General features: G+C 48.9%; 1 protein-coding gene across 1 annotated transcript; it reads left to right on the top strand.

Moving 5' to 3' along the window:
* Window positions 1–782: 782 nt before the first annotated feature.
* PDIA6 (protein disulfide isomerase family A member 6) lies at window positions 783–20,626 on the top strand. The gene is made up of 13 exons (XM_053924031.1): window positions 783–918; window positions 6,143–6,284; window positions 9,401–9,458; window positions 9,839–9,965; window positions 12,422–12,528; window positions 13,802–13,932; window positions 14,400–14,514; window positions 14,983–15,123; window positions 15,845–15,929; window positions 16,051–16,123; window positions 16,938–17,096; window positions 19,653–19,749; window positions 20,160–20,626. Exons 1-13 carry the CDS (start codon window positions 900–902, stop codon window positions 20,226–20,228), a joined length of 1,323 nt encoding a protein of 440 aa, XP_053780006.1. The 5' UTR covers window positions 783–899; the 3' UTR covers window positions 20,229–20,626.
* Window positions 20,627–21,036: the final 410 nt, after the last annotated feature.

A 21,036-nucleotide genomic window follows, 5' to 3' on the forward strand; every position in this document is an offset into this window, starting at 1 on the left:
TCTTACAAGACATATCAGACCATGTGAAGGCATTGCGAGGGCCCCACCCAGGGCGAAGAAGAAAACCGTGTGAGGAGCGCTGAAGCTTAAGTCCCTCGGGAAACGTGGTCCTGTCTGGGAAAGGCTTTGAACAGTCCTCTGTGCCCAGGACATGGTAACTTTTAAAGTAATTCAACAAAGTACTTGGTGACATAGGTTATATACAGCACGTGCTTAGCAAGTGTTTTTTGACTGAGTACTCATCCGGGAACAAGAAAAATTAACATCATTTAATAAGGTCCTGGATGCACCGAGGGCCCAAAGAAAGTTATCCTCCCAGGAGACAAAGAGGATAAGGGATGGGGAGGCCAAGGATGAATGAGGGCTGGAAAGGGGCTCCTTCGAGGCAACGTGGGGTTAAAGAAAGAGTAAGGAACCGAGGGATAAGAAAAACTAAAGAGTGGACTCCAACGGCCCGGGGAGGGGAGGTGGTTGGCGAAGGGAGACGGCCAACGAGAACGCAGAGGTTGGGTAGTCCCGCCCCCAGAAAGTCCCTCCTTCCGCCGCTCGCCCCGCCTTCATTAAAAAAACCAAACCGGTAACCTCTACCCGGCCACCACTCATAGATAAATAAATTCAAGGGCTTAAAATGTTTATCATGATGCTTGGCCTGAAGTAGATGCTCAAGAATGATAGTTCTTTTCCTTCCGCCGGCCACCACTCATTGGCTATGAGAATGAACGAAGCCTTCAGGGACCAATGAGCTGCGGACACGGCTTGGCGAGCGTCTTCCGGCCCGCCCCCGTCGCGCTGCCTGCCTCTGGCCTCGCGCGGATCGAGGGCGGGACGTGGGGCGACGGGGGCGCGGCGCGGCAGAGCTGAGGCGGCGGCAGGACTGCGCGACGGCACAGACGCTCGGCATGGCTCGCCTGGTGCTCGGTGGGTGCGGCCCTCCGGGTCCTGGGGAGCGGTTTGAAGGCCCAGAACTCTCGCGGCTGTCCGCAGCCCGGGGAGCCGGCAGGCGCGTGGCCGTGGCAGGTTCCGCTCTTGGGTGGGGGCTCGCGGGCCTGGCCCGCGCGGGGACGCTGCCGGGGAAGCCTGTGGAGCCTGGGGGGACGGTTGAGGAGCCCCGGGGGTGGGGACTGCCCTTGGCCGGAGCTCCCGCGCGGGCCTTCGGGCGGACGTTCGGGGCACGGGCTCCGGGCGCGTGGGGAGGAGAGGGCGCCCTTGGCGGGGGCTTCCGCAGCCCACCCCGGGGGGAGCGTGTACGCCAGCGTGGCGGGGTGAAGGAAGCCCCGAGGCTGGGCCCGAATCCCGGGCTTCGGGGCCTCCCGGGACACCCCCGAGCCTGGGTCCGAGCGCGGGTACCGACCTCCTGCAGGGCTGGGGCGTGGGGGGCGGCCGGGCGAGAGCGGGGACTAGGAGCTGCGTTTGAGCAGCTGAGGTCAGCGTGGCTTCGTACCTGGGGGAGGATGAGTATTGGGGCGCAACCTAAAAGGCACCTCGGGCTCGACTGTACGGGAGAGTCACGTACTCCTCGCACGGCTGCTTTTCCTCACCACTTGTTTTACGGAATTCCCACTTCTAAGAAAAACTGAACCATCAAAACCCAGTCCTGAAACCAGGCCTGGTAGTCGCCCTCTGAAGGGAGTGGTGCCATTCAAAACCTGGCCTTACGGTGCAACAGCACCTTACAGGTGATCGAACTTTTAAAAGCTAACTGGAACCCAGGCTTTCTTGAATTATGTAAGTGTCTCTTTGAAAGACTACAGTGAGCCAAGTTGAGGATCCCGTCCTTCTCGGGCTCCTCTGGGTCCCAGCCCCGGCGCTGCAGCGGTGATGACCCGAGCCCGGCCCCCCACCACAGGGTCGACTCCCTGCCCCGCTGCCTGGCTCAGAGCACGTTCTTCAACCCCTCGGGGCTAGTACTCCGCTGGGCTGTTCGGAGGAGCGACGAGTTACTGCATGTCTGAAGGGAGGAAACGAGATAGAAACGTTTACTGTGTTGTTGCAGAGGGAATAGACCGGGGCAGGCGGGGGGGGGGGGGGGGGTCCCTGTTTAAAAGTTGCCCCCAAGTGAACTCAGACCACGCTCTGAAAGAGGCCGCGGTTCTGTCCGTTAACTGGTTATTTTAGTGAACGTGCGCAGCCTTTGGGGGAGCCCTCCTGGGTTCCAGAGGACCGCTTTGGGCGCTCACTCTTGGGAGATGTTGCCGGCATGGGTTTAGAGCATCCTCCGCTCTACGGAGCGGGCGTGGCAGAGCCGTCTGCTCGCGTGGGGTCCAGAGGCTGGGTGTCCCGGTGTCCTGCGCGTGCTCCTTACCGGGGAGCGGAGCAGCGACGTGGTTTTTAGAAACAGAACCATACTGGTCAGCACTCAACCTATTTTATCATCTTAGGTGGGCCCGGAGTTTTTTGGATTATTATGTTTGATTTCCTTCTAAACCTACTAGGTCACACTTCCTTTTAAGGAGTTTCGGTCTTGGAGCTCCGTCACCGAGGCATTTCCATGGGATAGCCGCTTATAAGGAGGGCGGCTGTTGTGAGGACCAGGCAGAAGTTAAAAAGACGGAAGTCCAACACCCCTACTAAGGAAAAAGTAGCCCAAGTCTATGGCATAGTGAGTGTCCGTAGACGTGACCATCTCTGTACGGAAAGGAAGCACGTTCCCGAGGTGGGAGTCTTGGACCATCCCTTTGGTGGCTCGAGCCTGAATGCGCAGTGTGCTCTTTACAGCTGTCCTGATGGGCAGGAGAAAGGCAAGAGCCTAATCCTCCTGCCGCCAGCCGCCTGGCGGCCGGCCCTCCCTGGGTTGAGGCCTCTGCAGTCTCCAGACCTCTGGTTAAAAATTTGGGTTACATAACCAGGTTCTGTTTCTAATTATATGGCCTTAGGTAAGTTACCTTTCTCTGCTTCCATTTTCTGGCCAAAAAATGAACATGATAGTACATACCACCTACAGTTCTTAAATGAGTTAATGTACTTTAAGTATTTAGCCCAATACCTGGCACACAGCATCATAGAAGTGTGATTCTTAGTTTAGATGTCAGTTTCTTGAGGGTAGTTCAACAGATAAATATATCAAAGTACTAGCCATATCCCCAGTACCCTCTAAGATTTTAAGTAATCATACTCATTGCGGGGAGGGAGTAATAAGCATTTTCAGCATTGGGCTGTTAACAGTAAAAAATGGGAAACAGATTCTGTCAGTGGTGAACTGGCAGCATGATAAAGCCATCAGAAATGGTTACATGGGGCAATAGGTCCGTACGTATTACATAGACTGTGCCTAACTTATGTTGAGTGACAAAAGGTTACAGGAGGGACTACACATGTGTATATATGTATATCTATGTGTGGGTACATACATATATGTTAAGGTGCCATTTACATAAAATAATAATGAAGTTCTAGGCCTGTGTTGCACGGAGATGTCCGTGAAAACATGAATGGCTTTAGAGGGGACTGGACAGCTTTGCCTTGGCTCTTCCATTTTTGAAATCTTCACAGTGAACTCAGTGTATTGAACAAGTATTAATATGTATCAATTTTTACAAAAAAAAAATAGATAAGCTTCTTTAAATGAAGTAGATCTCCACAGGGGATTCTCCAGGACCAGTCTGCCTTTAGAATTAAGACTGTCTTTGCTTAGGTTCTTAATTTACTTGCTTCACTAAATATATCAAGTTCTATTTAACTTTTCCTGTAGCAATGAAAAGATTATCAAGCAGCACCATCCAATAGAAATGTAGTGCAAACTTGTGTAATTTTAAATTTTCTAGTAGCTACATTTAAAATGGCAAAAAGAAATGAGTGAAATTCATTTTAATATGCATTTATTTACCCAATATATCTAAAATACCATTTGAATAAAATACCATTTCAGCATATAATCAATATTAAAAATATTAATGAGGTAGTTTTTTTTCCTTATACCAAGTTTTTGAAATGCAGTGCGCTTTTTACACCTACAGCGAGTCTCAGTGTGGGGTAGCCACGTGTGGCCAATGGCTACCACATTGGACAGCACCGTTCTCCAGGGAGCTTGGCTGGCCTGATCTTCCTCCACACTCACCCTTTCCCACCTCTTGAAATGGAAGGGAGCCCTGGCTGGTGTGGCTCAGTTGGTCGGAGCATTGTCCTGTAAACCAAAAGGTCATGGGTCTGATTCCGTGTTAGGGCATGTGCCCAGGTTGCGGGTTTGGGCCCAAGGCTGGGGCACGTACAAAGGGCAATCAGTAACAATGTTTCTCTTCCCCAATGCCTTCTCTTGTATCAGTGAATGAATCCTCTGAAAAATAGAAGAGATCATCCATCACAGACTGGGGGTCCCTTCCCCTCCACCTGACTCCGGGCACTTTATTCTGTTTCATGATTCTCTGTGCTTTATCTTTAGCCTTTCCCTCTGCCCGTACCTCTTCCTCTCGTGCTTGGTCCACTCCCATCTTTACAGCGAAACCAGCCTTCTGTCCCACATTCACTTGCGCCCTGTGCTCTTTATGATGAAACTTGTTTCAGGAGTTACCTGTACTGATTTCGCCACCTTGCTCCCTCCTGCTCTCCAGGCTTCTGCAGACTGCTGCTGCTTGCTTGCACTGCCCCACCCCAGCTGCCAGTGACCTCTTTGTCGTGAGAGCCCATGCAGTAGTCAGTCCTTCCTGCTTGAGCTCCCAATAGCAGTTGTCACTGTTGCCTGTCCCATCTTGCCCTTGGTTTGTGTGACACGCTCTGCTGACAGCTCCCGTGCACTGCCCACACTTTCCTTTCTAGAAAGCAAATCCGATTGCCTCCCCACCCCCATGGTAACCGGTTAGTGGCTTCTCAGGTTTTGTTTTCGAGTTTCTCCATTAGCAGGCTCTGTCATTCAAATGCAGTAGTCTTGAACAGTGTGATTGTTTATTCATGCCCCTGGCACACCAGCTTCCCAGCGGGAGGACAGCGTGGTTTAATGGGAAAGGCTTGGAAATGGAAGTTGGATGCTGCTCTGCCACTTACGTCTACAGCCGTAGACAGCCCCTGGTCTCATTCTGCCTTTAGTTAGTGACGCTCTCAGTTAGTGATGCTTTGGAAAATCAAGTGACCTGATGTAGTGGAAAGTGGTTTGAAAATTGAAAGCACTGTGTAAGTGTTAGGTGGACTTCCTAGCAATAAAACAATTCACCTTGGTGTACACGCCTTCCAAAAGAAATTTACCAATGGGTTATTCAAAAAAGCTCCATTTGACATCTTCCAAACTCTGTTTATGAAGTAAGCACGGGAAGATGGGACTGGGGTGGCGTGGGCACACACCCTGCTTGGGGGACAGGCCGGTCTCACTTTCAGTTCACTGGTCAGCAGATTGAAGGACAGTGCATGATCATCTCATAGATGCTGAAAAGACAGCGATGGAAATTCCTTTAATAACATGTAGTTTACCTGTTCAGCCCAAAAGGCAGCACCATGAAAATGGGGAAATATTTCTGCTGAAATCAAGAACATTCCATTATTTAGCATTGTTCTGGAGGTATAAAACAATGCGACTAGAAAACTTGAAATTACATATAAATCTTAAAAGGAGGAGGTGAAATTTTGACAGTGTTACCATTCAAGAGACTTCTGAGTTCTCAAGACCTTGAGAGAGTCCCAGTCTAGTAGGGAAGACAAATAATTATTTCTCCCTAAAAAAAACCCTTTGATTGTTGCAGAATTGTGCACCTGAAACTTGTATAATTGCGTTAACCAGTGTCACCCCAGTAAATACAATAAAACCCAAAAAGCTTTAATAAAGATGACATGCTAATATTACAACTGAGCAACATAAGAAATAAATGCTGTGCGGATTACTCGGGTCACAGCTAGATGTAACCTCCCAGCTTTCCAGTGTCCTTGCCCAGCTAACGGCAGCAGTAGTCCCACCGCACAGGGTGGTCACGGGGATGAAGGCACTAAGAATAACATGTAAACCTTTTTCCGGTGCAGCTCCCTTCTTGCTCAGCACACACCTGAGGGAGTAAAACCCCAGGGGCACCCGAGGTAGCGAGGCACAGGCGTGGCGTTAAGAGGGCCCGCCCTAAGCTGTGCTCCTGTATGGAGGGCCTCCACCAGTTGAAGAAGACTCTGGTCGCTGGGGTTTCCTGTTGGCGCAAGCCCTGCCGTGATGGTCTGCTTTTGGTTGTTTCTCCAGGTCTGGTGAGCTGTACCTTCTTTCTAACTGCGAAGGGTCTGTATTCCTCTAGTGATGATGTCATTGAATTAACTCCATCAAACTTCAACCAAGAAGTTATTCAAAGCGATAGTTTGTGGCTTGTAGAATTCTTTGCTCCATGGTAAGTATTATACGATATTGTCAGTCATTTACGGTACTTTACAAGGATAAATACTACATAAAAATGTGATCTTATTCGGCCCTCTAGTTTACCTACTTAAAGAAGTGGGGGGAAGTGGGAGGCTCCACAAAGCGTTTGTTAAGGGCCATGGAGGTTGAGTCAAGTGAAAATAATGGGTGAGGGAGCTAATTTTTGCAGGACAGAAGGAAGAGAAAGAACCCTTGCAGCTTTAAGATGATTTATCCCTGTGACGAGGTAGGTAGCAGGGAAGCGGACTGGGCACTGATTTACACAGGGAGGACGTTGGACAGAGAAAAGGGAAGGCCGGTGACCAGCTCCCTTCTGTTTCTTGAAGAGGGTTGCTCCCAGAAATACATAATTAGAAAATCGGGTTTGATGTGACAGTTCTTCTCTTGCCTAATTCATTGTTGGAAAAAGCCCTTGTGGGGTGAAGATGTACATACTACTGAAATTAACAGCGTACAATTAGACATAGAACACAGTGTGTAGTTGAAACGTTTAATGAAAACAAAACAAAAACCCAACAAATAGAAGTTTAGAGACAGGTCAGTGGAAATGGTGCAAAACGCACGCAAGACCATCACTGCTGTAAATGAGCAGGCGACGGTGCCCTGGGAGCAGACCCCAGCTCCAGCCATTGTGCCCGCAGGTGGGCTGCGGCTGGTCTGGGAGCCAGAGGGGTCCCTTCAGATGTGAGCTGTGCCTTCGAAGCTGCCCGGGGTGGTCGGTCACATTCTTACCTGAGATCTTAGCATTTTAGGTATGCCTGATTCTATTGCTTCCATTTTTCCTTTGGAGGACCATGGACCTGAGTGTTAGAAACATAATACCAGTCCTCATGAAATATTTTACTTAATGTTCGTCAGTGTAGCAAATGAAGGCAAAACCCTTTACTTTGAACGTTGATGCTGCCACATCGTGAATAATGTTCATCTTAATACCTTTATTATTTTTTTAAAAGCTCGTATTTGTTTTTTGGCTGTTAAATCCAAGTGAGAATTTTATATGGGCTAGTTCATTTGTGTTAATAAATGAACAAGTAGTTATTTATTGGCATGAGTAATTTACCTTGTTCCTGGGAACTAATATATATAAGAATATGCCTCATTCCAGAACTAAGCCAGACGGCATAATTGAGACGGCGGGATCTGGATCCAGCGGTTCACTTTTATTGTCACACAGGCAGGGTTTTGCTTCGTAGTGTTCCGGGTACAAGACTGTCTAATTAGAGCAGGCACGTTCAGCCTCTTTTTGTGCTTGTCCTTTGGCAGGTTGGTGAAAGTAAAGCATAGAGGATCTCAGAGGAAACCTAAAATACTAACTTACTCAATGCATTAAAAGAGATCGCGTGTGTTTACGTAGTCCTGCTTTACTAGGACAGTACGGACAGGGTCCAGCAGCAGGTCTCACAGCTGCCTCCCAGAGTTCCGGAGCAGCAGCGAGCAGAAGTGATGTTTTTCGACGCATGCGACTCTGTAGTGGTGGCAAGACAACGGCCGGGCACTAACCAACTGCAGTGCCTTGTTAATGCTCATAGTTGAGGGAAGTCCTGAATTCCGATTACAGGTCGGTGAAGAGGAGCAGGGGGCGGGGCTGCCAGCAAAGTTCACGGAGCCCTTAAATTTTATTCACAACCCTTCGTGAGGGTCAGGGGGTCTGTGGGCCTCAGGTGGAGAGCCCTTGAATCAGAGGGTGTGCTCTGTTTATATTTACATGGCATTTTGAGGTGTCTTTACATTGCTTAACGTTAAAAATTAAGGAGATACATGCTTTGACAATCTCTGACTTGCATCCTCCTTTCGTAGAGTAAACTGACATTAAAGAGGCACAAAGGTCTCTAAAACTTGGACTCCTGGACTTCTAAGTAGCTCACCTACACACCAAAACATAGGATATATAAGTATGTAGAAACCACCCTTCAGGACACTTCCGAGAAGGTCCTGTAGAGGGCCGGAGAGAGCTGCTGTTCTGAGTGACTGAGAGCGCAGGCTCTGGAGTGAGACCTGCTAGGTGGCTCTGCGCAGAACGGGTGGGGTGGGCAAGGTTTCGTGACAGCCCAGCCTGTGTCTCACCATCTGTCAAACACAAGCACCAAGGCCGGCCTTCATGGCTGTGCTGGTTACCTGCAGGCCTGGGTGGAGCCGCCCACTGGGGCGCTGGCACACCGCGTTTGCCCAGCAGGCCCTCATAGGCCAACTGAGAAGGGAGCTCACTTCGTTCACGGCATGAAAGACCCGGGCTGCCCGTGGGTAAACCAGCCGAGGCGTCTTCGTGTGATGGGTATCACAAATCAGTGACAGTGAGCACATAGCTACCTGCGGTGGTACAAACACAACAGGTTGCACGCGTATCACTTTTAGGAAGCACTTTTCTAGGTATGTTGTTGTCTGTTGTCCGCCCCATTTTCAAATACTAGTCCTAAAAGATTAAGGGTTTTCCTCATGGTCTTATCTCTCCTCTGTCTCTCTGGCTCTATTACCACCGCCTTGTGCTGTCCTGTGCTTTCCATGTGTCAGGCTTACTGACGTGGGACAGTGTGCGTTTTAACCCCACATGCTGCTGTGGGGGCCAAAGCTCATTGATATTTAGGCTCTAGTACGGGTGCCTTATCTGTAAAATGAAAAGGTTGGACTAGATCAGAGAATATCAAACTGTAATAGGTTTAAGAACGAACCACTAGCAGAATTTATGAAAATATATGTTCTTAAACTCCTTCTCCGAGGATCTTAGATTTCTTGGGGCCCGGGAAACTGCATTCTGCCTCATACAGCTCAAGCCGCACGCTGAGGGACACTTGTCCAGATATGCACTGAAGTTCAAGCTCAGTTGTCGAGTTAGGAGTGATGGAGTTGGTTTAAACTCTTTGAACATAATTGAATTGAGCAGTAATTTGGAAATGTTGTAAAGTTACAAGATGAAAAAGAATTGTAGCAAAGTCATAAAATACTGAGCTCCTTCAGGTTCCTGTTTCATAGGCGCTTGTACTCCTTGTAGACCGTGGTCACTGTGCCTGTCACTCAACAGACTTGGCGGGTGATTTTTGAATTGGGGATCAATGACTTTAACTGTTGCGTTCTGTTTTTATCCTCTGAAAGGTGTGGCCACTGCCAAAGGTTGACACCAGAATGGAAGAAAGTGGCAACTGCATTAAAAGTAAGTTTCTGAGGTGTCTACAAGTACCTGTGTATGTTTTGATTTATGCAAATGGCTTAATGTATAAGAAGCTAATTTGCAATATTAAAGCTCAAAATCCTTGTTTTAGTGCCCGAATCATGTAGGAAGCAAAGGTATAATGTACATTTTAATTTTTAGGTTGTTTATTTGTGTCAATTCTGTTCCTTGGGCTAACTTGTGTTCTACCCATCATTCCACTTGGGAACGGCTTCCCAGACTAAAGCCCCCGTTCGTTCTGTGTGTAAACATAACCCTGCCCGTCATCTTCTTGTCTCTGGGGTGACGTGACTCAGATGAAGGTTCTTGTGGAGTCCTCTCAGGGTGAAAGAGAAACAGGCAATTCTCTCACATTTCCACAGGGTGTTGTGAAAGTGGGTGCAGTTGACGCAGACAAACACCAGTCCCTCGGAGGTCAGTATGGGGTGCAGGGATTCCCCACCATCAAGATTTTCGGATCCAACAAAAACAGGCCAGAAGATTACCAGGGTAAGGACTTTGCTGGCTGCTGCCCTGTCTGGAGTTTTCGTTTGAGTGGGGAGGGAAAACACAGGAGAGAACTGGGTTCTGTGGCTTGTCAACCCCGCCACCTGCGGGTTCCTCAGCCTCTTCGTGCCTATATCTCTGCAGTCTGTGCTGGCTATAGCTGTTTAGTACTTTACAGTGCCGCTGTGGACGCTGGGAACTCAGTGTTAAAGCCGCCACTCCGTCCCCCGAGCTGATGATAATAAGGGCTGCGTGTTCGGCCCAGTTTGTAGATAAGGAACTCATGAGTATCCGCTCCTGGTCACTGAGGCAGCTGAGGAGAGAATTCTGGCTCCAGACTCTCAGAGCTAAATGTTACTTTAGTTACCCTGTGTGTTCTTTTATAGATAGTCCTATTATTTCATGTAAGATACCACAAACAGGTTAACATATTTAAGATAATCAGCATTGCTAGGTTGAGCCATGTTCATGGTCCTAATAAAAAGTATTGGACATAATGTATTTAAAGTTTAAAGCTCATTTGATAAATGTTTTTTAAGATTCATTACATGAGACATATAAGTAGCAACTTCACGAGTCGAACATCTTCAGTTTTGCTTTATGTGAGAAAAACAAGTTTGCGAGGTGGGGGCGTTGCAGAGTCAGCATGCCAGAAAAGCGGTGTTACTGTATCATCTGTACTGGTGGCCTGCCCTGTGTGCAGCTGACAGCAAGAACATTCGCCGAAGGGGGAGCACGAGGGGGTGCAGAATCTGGAGAACGGCAGCAGGGGTGGCAGCCGGCCGGCTCTGCTTCTGGCCTCACCACACTCCGGCTTCATGGCTAAATGTTGGGCTGGCCAAAAAGTCCTTTTAGTACGACGGCTCTAGTAGTGCTTAGTTGTCTTTAATTTCATTCGAAACAATTTTGTTGATTGTATCATGACAGCTGTCATATCAGCCTGCATTAAAAAAAAAAACCATCAAAATTGGTGAATTTTTGTGCAGTCATTTTAATAATGAAGATGGAAGGATATACACAACATTTTCAGTATATTATGCATTATTATTTCAAGGAAGGTAAAAACACAACTGAAATGCAAAAGAAAACTTGTGCAGTGTGTGGAGAAGGTGCTGTGACTGCTTGAATGTGTCAGAAGTGGTTTGCAAAGTTTCTTGGTACTGTTGACATTTTGGCCAAATAATTCTCTGCCATGGGGCTGTCTGTGCACTGGAAGATGTTTAGCAGCCCCCCTGGCCTCTCCCCACTAGAAGCCAATAGCAGGAGAGAGCTAACACACTCTAAATATCCAAATCAGTAAAGAAAGTTATGGGTGAAAATGAAAAATGTGTCTTGTTTTACGGAAAAAAATGTAACAGACTTTTTGGCCAACCCAGTAGAATGCTTAAGTCTCTAGACCTGCTGCTTCTGTGTACAGTGGGTGTGTGAAACCTACATTACCACTGAAGTGTGGTACGCGTGAACCATGTGACTTGGTGAATACAGTCACATTGTTGGTATGCCACCAAGCTGGGGTTCAAAATATTGGAAAGCCTTACGTCCTTTCTTCTAGACTCCCAGCTCTGAAGTTTGATAAACAATGTGTTTCATTTTTTCTGAATAAACGTTTGCTTCTCTGCTTCAGAATAATGATTTGTTTGCTAACTTGCAAAAATCAAATGTTTAGAGTAGGGTTGCATTTGGCTTACTGCCTGTTTTTGTAAATAAAGGATGAATTTTTGGACCCTTGCTCTAGAGTGAGAAAATCCCCTCTGCCTTTTTTTTTTTTTTTTTTTAAGATTTTACTTATTTTTTAGAGAGAGGGGAAGAGGGAAACATCAATGTGTGGTTGGCCCCCCATGCGCCCCCCCACCAGGGACCTGGCCCACAACTCAGGCATGTTCCCTGACTGGGAATCAAACTGGCAACCCCTCGGTTTGCAGGCCAGCACTCAGTCCACTGAGCCACACCAGCCAGAGCCTCTTTGCCTTTTTTGCTCATCTGTTTCTTGACTTGGTCTGTTTCCAGGTAAAGCCTGGTGGGAAGGGCCTGTTTTGGGCTCCGCACTGCCCTTCTGTGCAGGCTGCGGCACTGGGAGTCCCACAGGGTTGCAGTACCCGCTAGGCGGAGCTCGCTCTGAGTCGTGCTGTACTGGGTTTTCTTAGGCCAGGTCTGAGGCGGGGTCTCAGATTTTATCTCTTCCTAGGGAGTTTGATTAGAAAAGTCATTTTTAAAAAAAGAAAGAAAGATGCAACTTTCTGAATATTAGAGCTTTGCGTTAGAACTCTGAAATTTGCCTCATGGCATAGAATACTACCCTTATACTTCCGAGTCAGCACGGCCCCTGACTGCTTGAGCAGGCAGGTGTTGGCAGACTGCCAAAGGCTGTTGTCCTTACTGAGTCCTAGTTGCAGGGCCTGAGCACGGAGAGGCGCGCAGCCCATCTGCCACCGAGTGATCAGGCCCCTGTCCGCCTGCAGGTGGCAGAACTGCCGAGGCCATCGTAGACGCTGCTCTCAGCGCCGTGCGCCAGCTCGTCAAGGACCGCCTGGGCGGAAAGGGTGGCGGATACAGTTCTGGAAAACAAGTAAGGCTTTATTGTGTCTGTTTTTAGCGTGTGATGATTTTGAAACCTGAGAGTAGACCGCTTGTAGAAGGTAGGTTTGTTTGTGGTTTTTTGTTTGTTTGTTTTTTTAAATACTGTAAATTGGTGAACTTTCAATTAAAAGATGATAGGAGGTTGGGTCAACTGACCCCAGAGGGAATCAGACATCCAGCCCGCTCATTCGGCCTCCTCAGAGTCACTGTCACCGTTGCTGGTCAGTCTCAGGGCATCTTGCCAAACTGCAGGCCAAGAACCAGCCTCCAGAGAGGCCTCTCCGCCAGGGTGAAGTAGGGAGTGTGGGCTGCAGAGGGGACAGCTCCAGGCCACTCTGTCACATGGTTATAGAGTGTGGGGAGAGGGGCTAGCTCTCCTCCAGATTGACTTTGGGCGAACAGGTGGAATTTGGATAACTTCTTGGCCTATATCTGTGGCAGTGAGCCCAAAATACAAAGAAAATTCTACATAAATGCATAGGGAAGAAGAGAAAGAAGTTCCTGCTCCATGGGTGGGTGTTTTAGATGCCCTTCAATAAAATGTGATATTTCCCCATGACATATGCTTATGACCTTGTGAAAAGACAGTGAATCCTTACTGATAAATACAGATAAAATGGCCCTCTGCTCTTTTACGAGACCAGTAGAACTAGCTTCTTTGTACAGACTGGGAGCACATCCACAGATTCTGTGTTCTTGCCTTTTATTTCCAGCATAGACATAACGAGCACAGTCGCCTCCCCTAGCTCCACGCCTGTGGACCCAGGCAGCGGAGACAGCATTGCGATCCTGCCTGGTTCTTAGGGCTAGTGCTGAAGGAAAGTATCTGAGAAAAGGAAAGGGCTAGATGTCATTGTTAGCTTTCTCGAATGGTGGAGACTTTACGAAAGGGCAGGAAGTGCAGTGACGTGTAGTCCCCTGGGGTAGCCAGCAGCCGTGCTTGGGTCTGAATTAGCGCGGTGTCATCAATGCGACTCTTGGAGCCGTGCTGAAGTCTCTCAAAAATAGCAAGTGGCAGATTTAGACACGTGTTAGTGTTACACTGAATGTGCTTGTAATTGCTGGAAAGTATTATTCACCAAGCAAAAATAAAATAATAGTATTGCACAATGTCCCTAATTTGAGTAAAGTGGTTTTCACTAGAAAGGAGCACTCAAAAACTTTGTTAAATCGTAGGGGCAGTTTTTGTGACAGGAGTATTTAGACTGGGGACCCTGTGCTCTGGCCACGTGGTAGTTTACTGTTCGGTGTCACATTGACAGGGCAGGGGTGAAAGTTCAAGTAAGAAAGACGTGATTGAGCTGACAGACGACAACTTTGACAAGAATGTTCTCGACAGCGAAGACGTTTGGATGGTTGAATTTTACGCTCCCTGGTGTGGACACTGCAAAAAGTAAGTCCCAGGGCGTTCAGACCGCTGTCTCGCTCTCTCCGGGGTTTTCGGCCCTCCCCGCCCGTCTCGCCCACCGCACCACCTGCCTGTGGCACCTGCCAGTGTGCTCGCTCTGTCCGGAGCGCGTTGGCACCTTTCAGACCCACACGTGAGTGTGCACAGCTCCCTTTGAACGAGCTGGACCAGGCCACAGGTGCGAGCCGAAAGTCTCCGGCCCTACACGAGTGGTGAACGTTGGCATTAGTGCCGGGCGTGTCCTCTCTCGTATTCTCAAAGGTTAACAGGGAGCGAACATCCAAGTTCCAGGGGAGTGACGAAGGAAGGCCTGGGAAGCATTCGTGGAAGGCAGCATCCTGTCTCTCAAAGCCACACTGAAAATGGTTTCCAAGGGTGACACAGCTGGGTTGAGCAGAAACACACACGTCAGTGAAAGTATTTGTGCTGAGAGTTAAGATATTTTTTTGTAGCCTAGAGCCAGAATGGGCCGCTGCTGCGACCGAGGTAAAAGAGCAAACGAAAGGAAAAGTGAAACTCGCGGCTGTGGACGCCACGGTCAACCAGATGCTGGCCAGCCGCTACGGGGTGAGTCTGTCTCTAAGACTGTCCTTTGTGAGCGACGCAGGTTCCCGCTGTTTCCTCAGCTAGTACACCAGGCTTCCCTCTGAGGGGGGGGGCAGAGTGTTGAGCCTTTGAAGTCACTTTATTGTTATAACTAAAAAGTCTGGAATTCAGGACTGTTATTGGGGGGTTTTCCCCGGTATTTCACTATGTTTGTGTGCTTAATATGAGCCTTTAGATTTCCCAAGCTTTTCCAGGTTGCTCATAGGGCCTTTGAAGTTAGCCGTCTGTTCTAGAGCATATACGTTAAGTGTAGTCCAGGGTTTGAGTCGGACGTGGCCGAGCCTGGCAGTCGGGTTGTTGAACCCCTGCCTAGCAGACCTGGGCGCCATCCCTTGGACATTTGTTATATTAGGTTACCTAGAAGGGGGGTTTAGAAACACCGTAAAGATTACCTTATTTCCTATTAAATGTGGGTTTGATTTGTAATAGATCAGGGGATTCCCTACAATCAAGATATTTCAGAAAGGCGAGCCTCCTGTGGACTATGACGGAGGGCGGACGCGGTCCGACATCGTCTCCCGGGCGCTGGACCTGTTTTCCGATAATGCTCCTCCTCCGGAGCTGCTGGAGGTGAGGCGCTGGGCTGGCGGCGTGGGCGAGGCTGGTGCTGCCGGACAGCGGGGGTACCAAAGCTGTGAGGACGCTCTCTGTCTTCTCAAATTAAGCTCTCTTCCTGCTCCTTTAAAACGCTCTTGAAAGTGTTTCTGTACTTTCAAAGGGGCAAATCTGTCCGATTAATTGCTGCTTTTCATAACTTTAGCGCTAAAATAATTACACTGTGAGAAAAAGTGAACCTAAGCTTCTTAAAAATAGAGTGGATCTTTCATTTCTCATTCTCAGAATAATAGCTAACATTTATTAAGCACTTAACCACGTAACAGGCTCTGTTCTGGTGTTTTTGTGTAGATTTTTCTCAATTCTCACATGAACACTTAGAGGTAATACTACTTTTAATCTCCATTTTATATACGAGGAAACTGAGGCACAGTGAGCCTCAGGTTCATACAAACACATGATGTGTATGAATACGTCCGTCTACCTATTCAAAGCTGAGCGTCAGAGCCAGGCTGTGCCCAGCGTTGAGTTCAGAGCAACCTCCTCGCTACCACCCCAGCGGGTGGCTGAGCAGTGAAGAGCGGAGACCTCCTGCAGAGCAGCCTGGCCTTGTTTCTGGAATGGGGACAGGGAAGTGCCACTTGGGAGACGTCTTCTCTGTCTCTTGCTTTGCTCTTTAAGGCAAGCGGCGGTGCTCAGTCTCTGTTTTTCATCCCTTGTCTTCCGGGCCCCACAGATCATCAACGAGGACGTCGCCAAGAAGACGTGTGAGGAGCACCAGCTCTGTGTCGTGGCCGTCCTGCCCCACATCCTCGACACTGGTACGGGGAGCAGGCGCTCCTTTCTGTTCCTGTTCTGTGCTGCTGCCCTGAGCGCGCGTTCCCAGTCCCTCAGTGCTGCAGGCGCCTTTGCTTTCACTTTGAAATGTTGTGTTTCCATCAGGAGCTGCAGGCAGAAATTCTTATTTGGAAGTTCTCCTGAAGTTGGCAGACAAGTACAAAAAGAAAATGTGGGGGTAAGTTATTGAACTCGGTGTCTCCATCACTTGGGTGGGAAAGTTTAGTGCTTGAAAGGGTCCGGTTCCCTCCGTGTCCTATAGGACGTGTTCCTATGTTTGTATCACGCAGGAAGAAAAGAAGTAACACAGGTCTCTTGTGTATAAGGCACTCACTTGTACCACAGCAGACCTTTCTTCCTAGGGATTGTAGTCTAAATGGCCGCCGGGGTCCCAGGCCAGCGAGCGAAGAGTTAATCAGTCACAGAGCCGAGTCCTAGTGCGGCCTGGAGGGGCGGATCAGGAAAGAACACACGGAGTGGTTTCTTTGCCCTCTCCTGAGTAACAGCCAGATCTAGGCAGAGTTTCAAAACAACGTGTACGCCTCTATTTTCCTGCCATTTATTTTTAGTTAAGTGTTTTTTGTGTATTGAATAAGGATGACATAGCTATAACTTTTAAAAAGACATTATGACACTTTTTAAAGACCACACATAATAACCTAAATGATACTGGCGCCAAAGACAGAAAATTCATGAGGCTTAGTGGACGGTACTCGGAGGCGGGTCGGGGAAACTGGCCTACAGGTAGACCGGTCCATTCGGGGGCCTCGCGGAGTTAGGGGGTAGGGAACGTGAGAGAGGAGCTGGCCCCCGAGGAGCACATCTAGAAAACATTGTTTTTTAAAAACGCCACGTTTTTATTTGTCTCCACACCCATTTTATTCCATAGAATATTTGACGTGTAATCTTTTATTCTTCAATTAAGATCTGCCAGTTAGATTCCAACCAGTTTGGAAGGGATCTTTGTCCTGAACAGCAGTCTGCTCTTCCAGGTGGCTGTGGACAGAGGCCGGAGCCCAGTCGGAGCTGGAGAACGCGCTGGGCATCGGAGGGTTCGGCTACCCCGCCATGGCGGCCATTAACGCGCGCAAGATGAAGTTCGCTCTTCTCAAAGGGTCTTTCAGTGAGCAGGGCATTAACGAGTTTCTCAGGTAATTGTTTTGTTTTTCCTGTGTTTGGTTCTGCTGTGGTTTTTGGTTCGGAACTAGGTTTATATAGACCAGGCAACAAAAGGATTTATTTTGCATTTGTGACATTCTGGAGATTAGATGTTTATAAATTCGGAGCTTCTACCCTGGGCTCTATTCTCTTTTCCATGGTAGTATTCTATAATAGTGAACGATGCTAGTACTCTCCTGTTCTCAGTTCACTTTGCCATTCTGTTCAGTGGACATTGGACTCGTCCTGATTCTCATAAAGGTCTCATGGGCGAGAAGCAGCCCAGTCTTCCCCATTCCCACCTGAGCATGCTCAGTACCCCTGACCTCAGGTGATAGGGTTGGTTTTCATTTCTGGGCATTGGCCCTAGAGTGTAGTTATTAGAAAATGGGTGTCCCTACTTAAGTGACTCCAGCAGTGGGCAACAACATGGTAGGTGCTCGAACTCCGAGACCAGCTTATAGAGCTCTCTACGCTGCCTTGCCATTCAGTTCCTCCTGAGACCGACCGCGGCGTCTTTTGGGCAGGCAAGGCATTGACCCTGTACTGTTTCTCAGGGGTGTGGTAGTTGATTAAGGCCTCCTCTCCATAACTGACGGGGTGACTTTCTGTTACACGGACTCTTATCTCTACCTACTGCTGTAGAGCCTGGCTGGTAATAAGCTCTTGGTAAATATTTCATGGACAGATGGTTGACTTCTTGTCTCTGGAACAGTGTCAATTAGGAAGGAGTTCCCTGCCTTCAGGAAGCTTCCTGTTGAACAGGACACAGCACATTGACAGGAAGACTGTTTATAAAATGTCCTTCATCCTTTCTTAACCTCTCACTCCAATGTCAGAGGCCTTCAGAAGGTGTGGGAGTAATGAGTGAGGCACGGTGAGATTGCACCTTTGCCCCTCTGAGAAGTACAGGTCCTAACCCCAGCTTTAGTTTTACTCACACTTATTTTCAGCCAGTTTCCTCTTCCCATTTGTTTAGTACAGAGAAGGTAAACGCTTCATGGGAAAGATACAGGGAACGAGAGCGTGTTGCGAACTTGAGACAATGACTGGGTTCTCAAACTTCTTGTCTTGGAGGTAGCAGAAACCCTCAGAACCCACCTGGTTCCTGGTGGAGAACAGTGTGTGGTAGTGAACACGTGGTGGTGCGCTTGCTTCTAGCTGCACGTGAGTCTTGTTTCCTGAGGACACCATGTGTGTGCGGAGCGCCTCGCCCATGAGCAGACCGCTTCCAGCAGGCCGCCGCTGGGCTGGGCAGGGAGCTGGGGCAGCGTCCCCCAGCCCTGTACTCAGACCCCGCAGACCTGCCGCGGTCAGGCAGTTGGCCAAACAACCCAGAGAAGTTTTAACAATTTGTAAGTGCAGCAGCATCGGCAGTCAACCCAGCACATCGGCGATCCCTGCATCTTTCCTTGAAGGTGTCACGCTGTGTTCCTCTTGGAGTAGCAGCCAGAAAATACGTGTGTGATGGTGCGTCGTGTACCCAGAAGTGACAGCAGGACCTGACTTTTATACCAATTCATGACTGTCCAGTTGGAGAGCAGGTTCCCTTAACCTGAAGACGGTGGCGGAAGGGAGGGAAAACTTTGCGGGCAATGGGGCTCTGCCCTGAAGGCACAGTTCCCACAGAACTTTGCTCCTCTGTAAAGGAGGGTTGGCATGTTCCCTCGTCCTTCTGTTTGTGCTCACTGCCAACATTAAGTAGGAGGCTCGCTGCCTTTCCCCGCCCCCCCTTTTTTTTAGCGCCATCCCCATCCACCAAATATCCATCTCGGCATTTTACTGATGACAAGGCTGATGTCCAGAGGTAGTAAGTAACCTGATTAGTAAAATGTAGAGCCACTGGCTTTCTTTCACTGTTCGCAGGGCCGTGTATTTCCCACAGGAGCCGGAGCCTGGATTGGCCTGTTCCCCTGCCTAGTAAATTGAGTCGTTCTAGCTCTAGGTTTTATTTTATTTTTATTATTATTAGTGCAGATTTTAGATAGCCTGGGCGAGACGCAGGTCTGGCTTTCTGTGCTGAGTCCCTCTTTATTCCGCCCGTCCGTCCATCTGTCTGGTGGTCAGCACCTGTCCTGTGCCGCACTAGTGATGGTTCAGTGGACGGTCGTGAAATGGGGTGCAGAGCATATGCATCCTGTTTTCTGACTGGCACACGTGTCTCCACCTTGGCTGTTGACCTTTTGGACCAGATCGTTCTTTCTTTGTCCCGTGCATTGTAGGATGTTTAGCAGCATCCCTGGCCTTGACCCCCAGATGCCAGTAGACCCCCCACACACTCAGAGCTGTGACAGTTAAAAATGTTTCCAAGCATTGCCAGATGTCCTCTGGGGGCAAAAGCCGCCCCCGTTTAAGAGCCATTGGTGTGCGCTGCAAACACTGCAGGTAACAGTGAAAAGGTAACACTGTTCACGAGGTGTTTCCCAGGAATAACAGTGGGAAATGCCTCTTCATAAACGCAACGGGTGCATCATTCTTTCCCGAGTTGCTTCTTCATCCTCACCGGCAGCCCTTATAATGCCTGTGTTTGTTCTGCTTTTTCTCCCAAGGGAGCTGTCTTTTGGGCGGGGATCCACAGCACCTGTAGGGGGTGGAGCCTTCCCCTCCATCAGCACCAGAGAACCCTGGGATGGCAAGGACGGTGAGGTGAGTCCCGGCACAGGGACGGAGGCCGCATGCGTGGGACTCGGGGCTGGCCCCTTCTTCACCTGCTTTCTACCTTCCTGACCCTGTGCACCTTTTGTCACTTGTAGACCAAGTCCTATCAATGATTACTATGTGGCATTTGGTATTCTTAACAGGCAACCAAGACAAACGTCAGTAATGAGGTCGCCTTCCTGGTGACTGCCCAGAGTGAGCGTGTGCCCTTGAACTCATTTGCTTTGCCTTACAGAGATGCAAAGCTGCAGCCTTGGAGTGGGTGCCGGCACGGGGGCACTTCTGCCCCACCCTCCCAGGGGGCAAGGGAAATGGCTGCCAGTAAAATTGTGGTTCAGGGTCGCCTGTCTGTGTCTGCGGCAGACCTGCAGGGCTGACGGTGGTTTTCTGTTCTACAGCTTCCTGTGGAAGATGACATTGACCTCAGCGATGTGGAGCTGGACGACTTAGAGAAAGACGAGTTGTGAGGGGCTCAGCAGAGACTTCAGTTCCTTTTCTTGGGAGCATATTTTTCCAGCAGTGAAGGAACATTCTGTACGAGCAGATGAATCTACCAGTGGCCTTGTTAACCAAGAAGTAGCACTTGATTGGCCATTTGAAAACACTGCGACAGTGAACTTTTGCATCTCAAGAAAACAATGAAAAATTCTATGAATTGTAGCCAGTGAATTGGGTTGTATTCCATCGAGCAATATTTTGAAGAAAACTGATGGGCTGTTGAAACACTTTTCCCTCCCTCTGACTGCTGCTTGGGTGTTCTTGGAGGCTGTTTCTTATGTAAGTTTTTTAATGTGATTCTTTCATTTGAATATTAATGGCTTTTTCCATTAAAGAATAAAACAATATTTTGGACAATGCCAACAAATGTATGAAATTAGTGTCCACATCGTAAATTCTCAGTCTGCTGTTTAGCCAGTAAATTACTATGAATGTCTGGCCCTGATGTCTTTCCTTTCTAAACACCTGTGGTTCGCAGGGGGCCACCTGGGCGTGGCGACAACACAGGTGGTGTGTGTCCCCCGAGGCCAGGCTGCCTCAGGGACGTGGAATGGCAGGGTGAAGAACAAGGGCCGGCCCGAGAGCTGTGTTTTATGCCCAATGTCCTCTCTAGCCCACCGCCAGTGGCTGCTGTTCGGGGATGCAGCTGGCTGGACAGTGTGCCCAGGGGTTGCGTGCTGCTGAGTCCTCACGAAACATCCGTGAAGACAAGACTCACAGCAGCAGGCTACCAATTTAGGGGCAGCCCCCACTGATGTAAAACGTTCAGAAAAACGA

This window comes from Desmodus rotundus, chromosome 5 (genome assembly GCF_022682495.2).
Source record: "Desmodus rotundus isolate HL8 chromosome 5, HLdesRot8A.1, whole genome shotgun sequence".
NCBI lineage: Eukaryota > Metazoa > Chordata > Mammalia > Chiroptera > Phyllostomidae > Desmodus > Desmodus rotundus.

Bases quoted from the DNA above. Each gene is read 5' to 3' on its own strand.
- PDIA6 (XM_053924031.1), top strand. The intron at 14,515-14,982 runs GTGAGTCTGTCT...GATTTGTAATAG, and splicing joins TGCTGGCCAGCCGCTACGGG to ATCAGGGGATTCCCTACAAT. The intron at 16,124-16,937 runs GTAAGTTATTGA...CTGCTCTTCCAG, and splicing joins TACAAAAAGAAAATGTGGGG to GTGGCTGTGGACAGAGGCCG.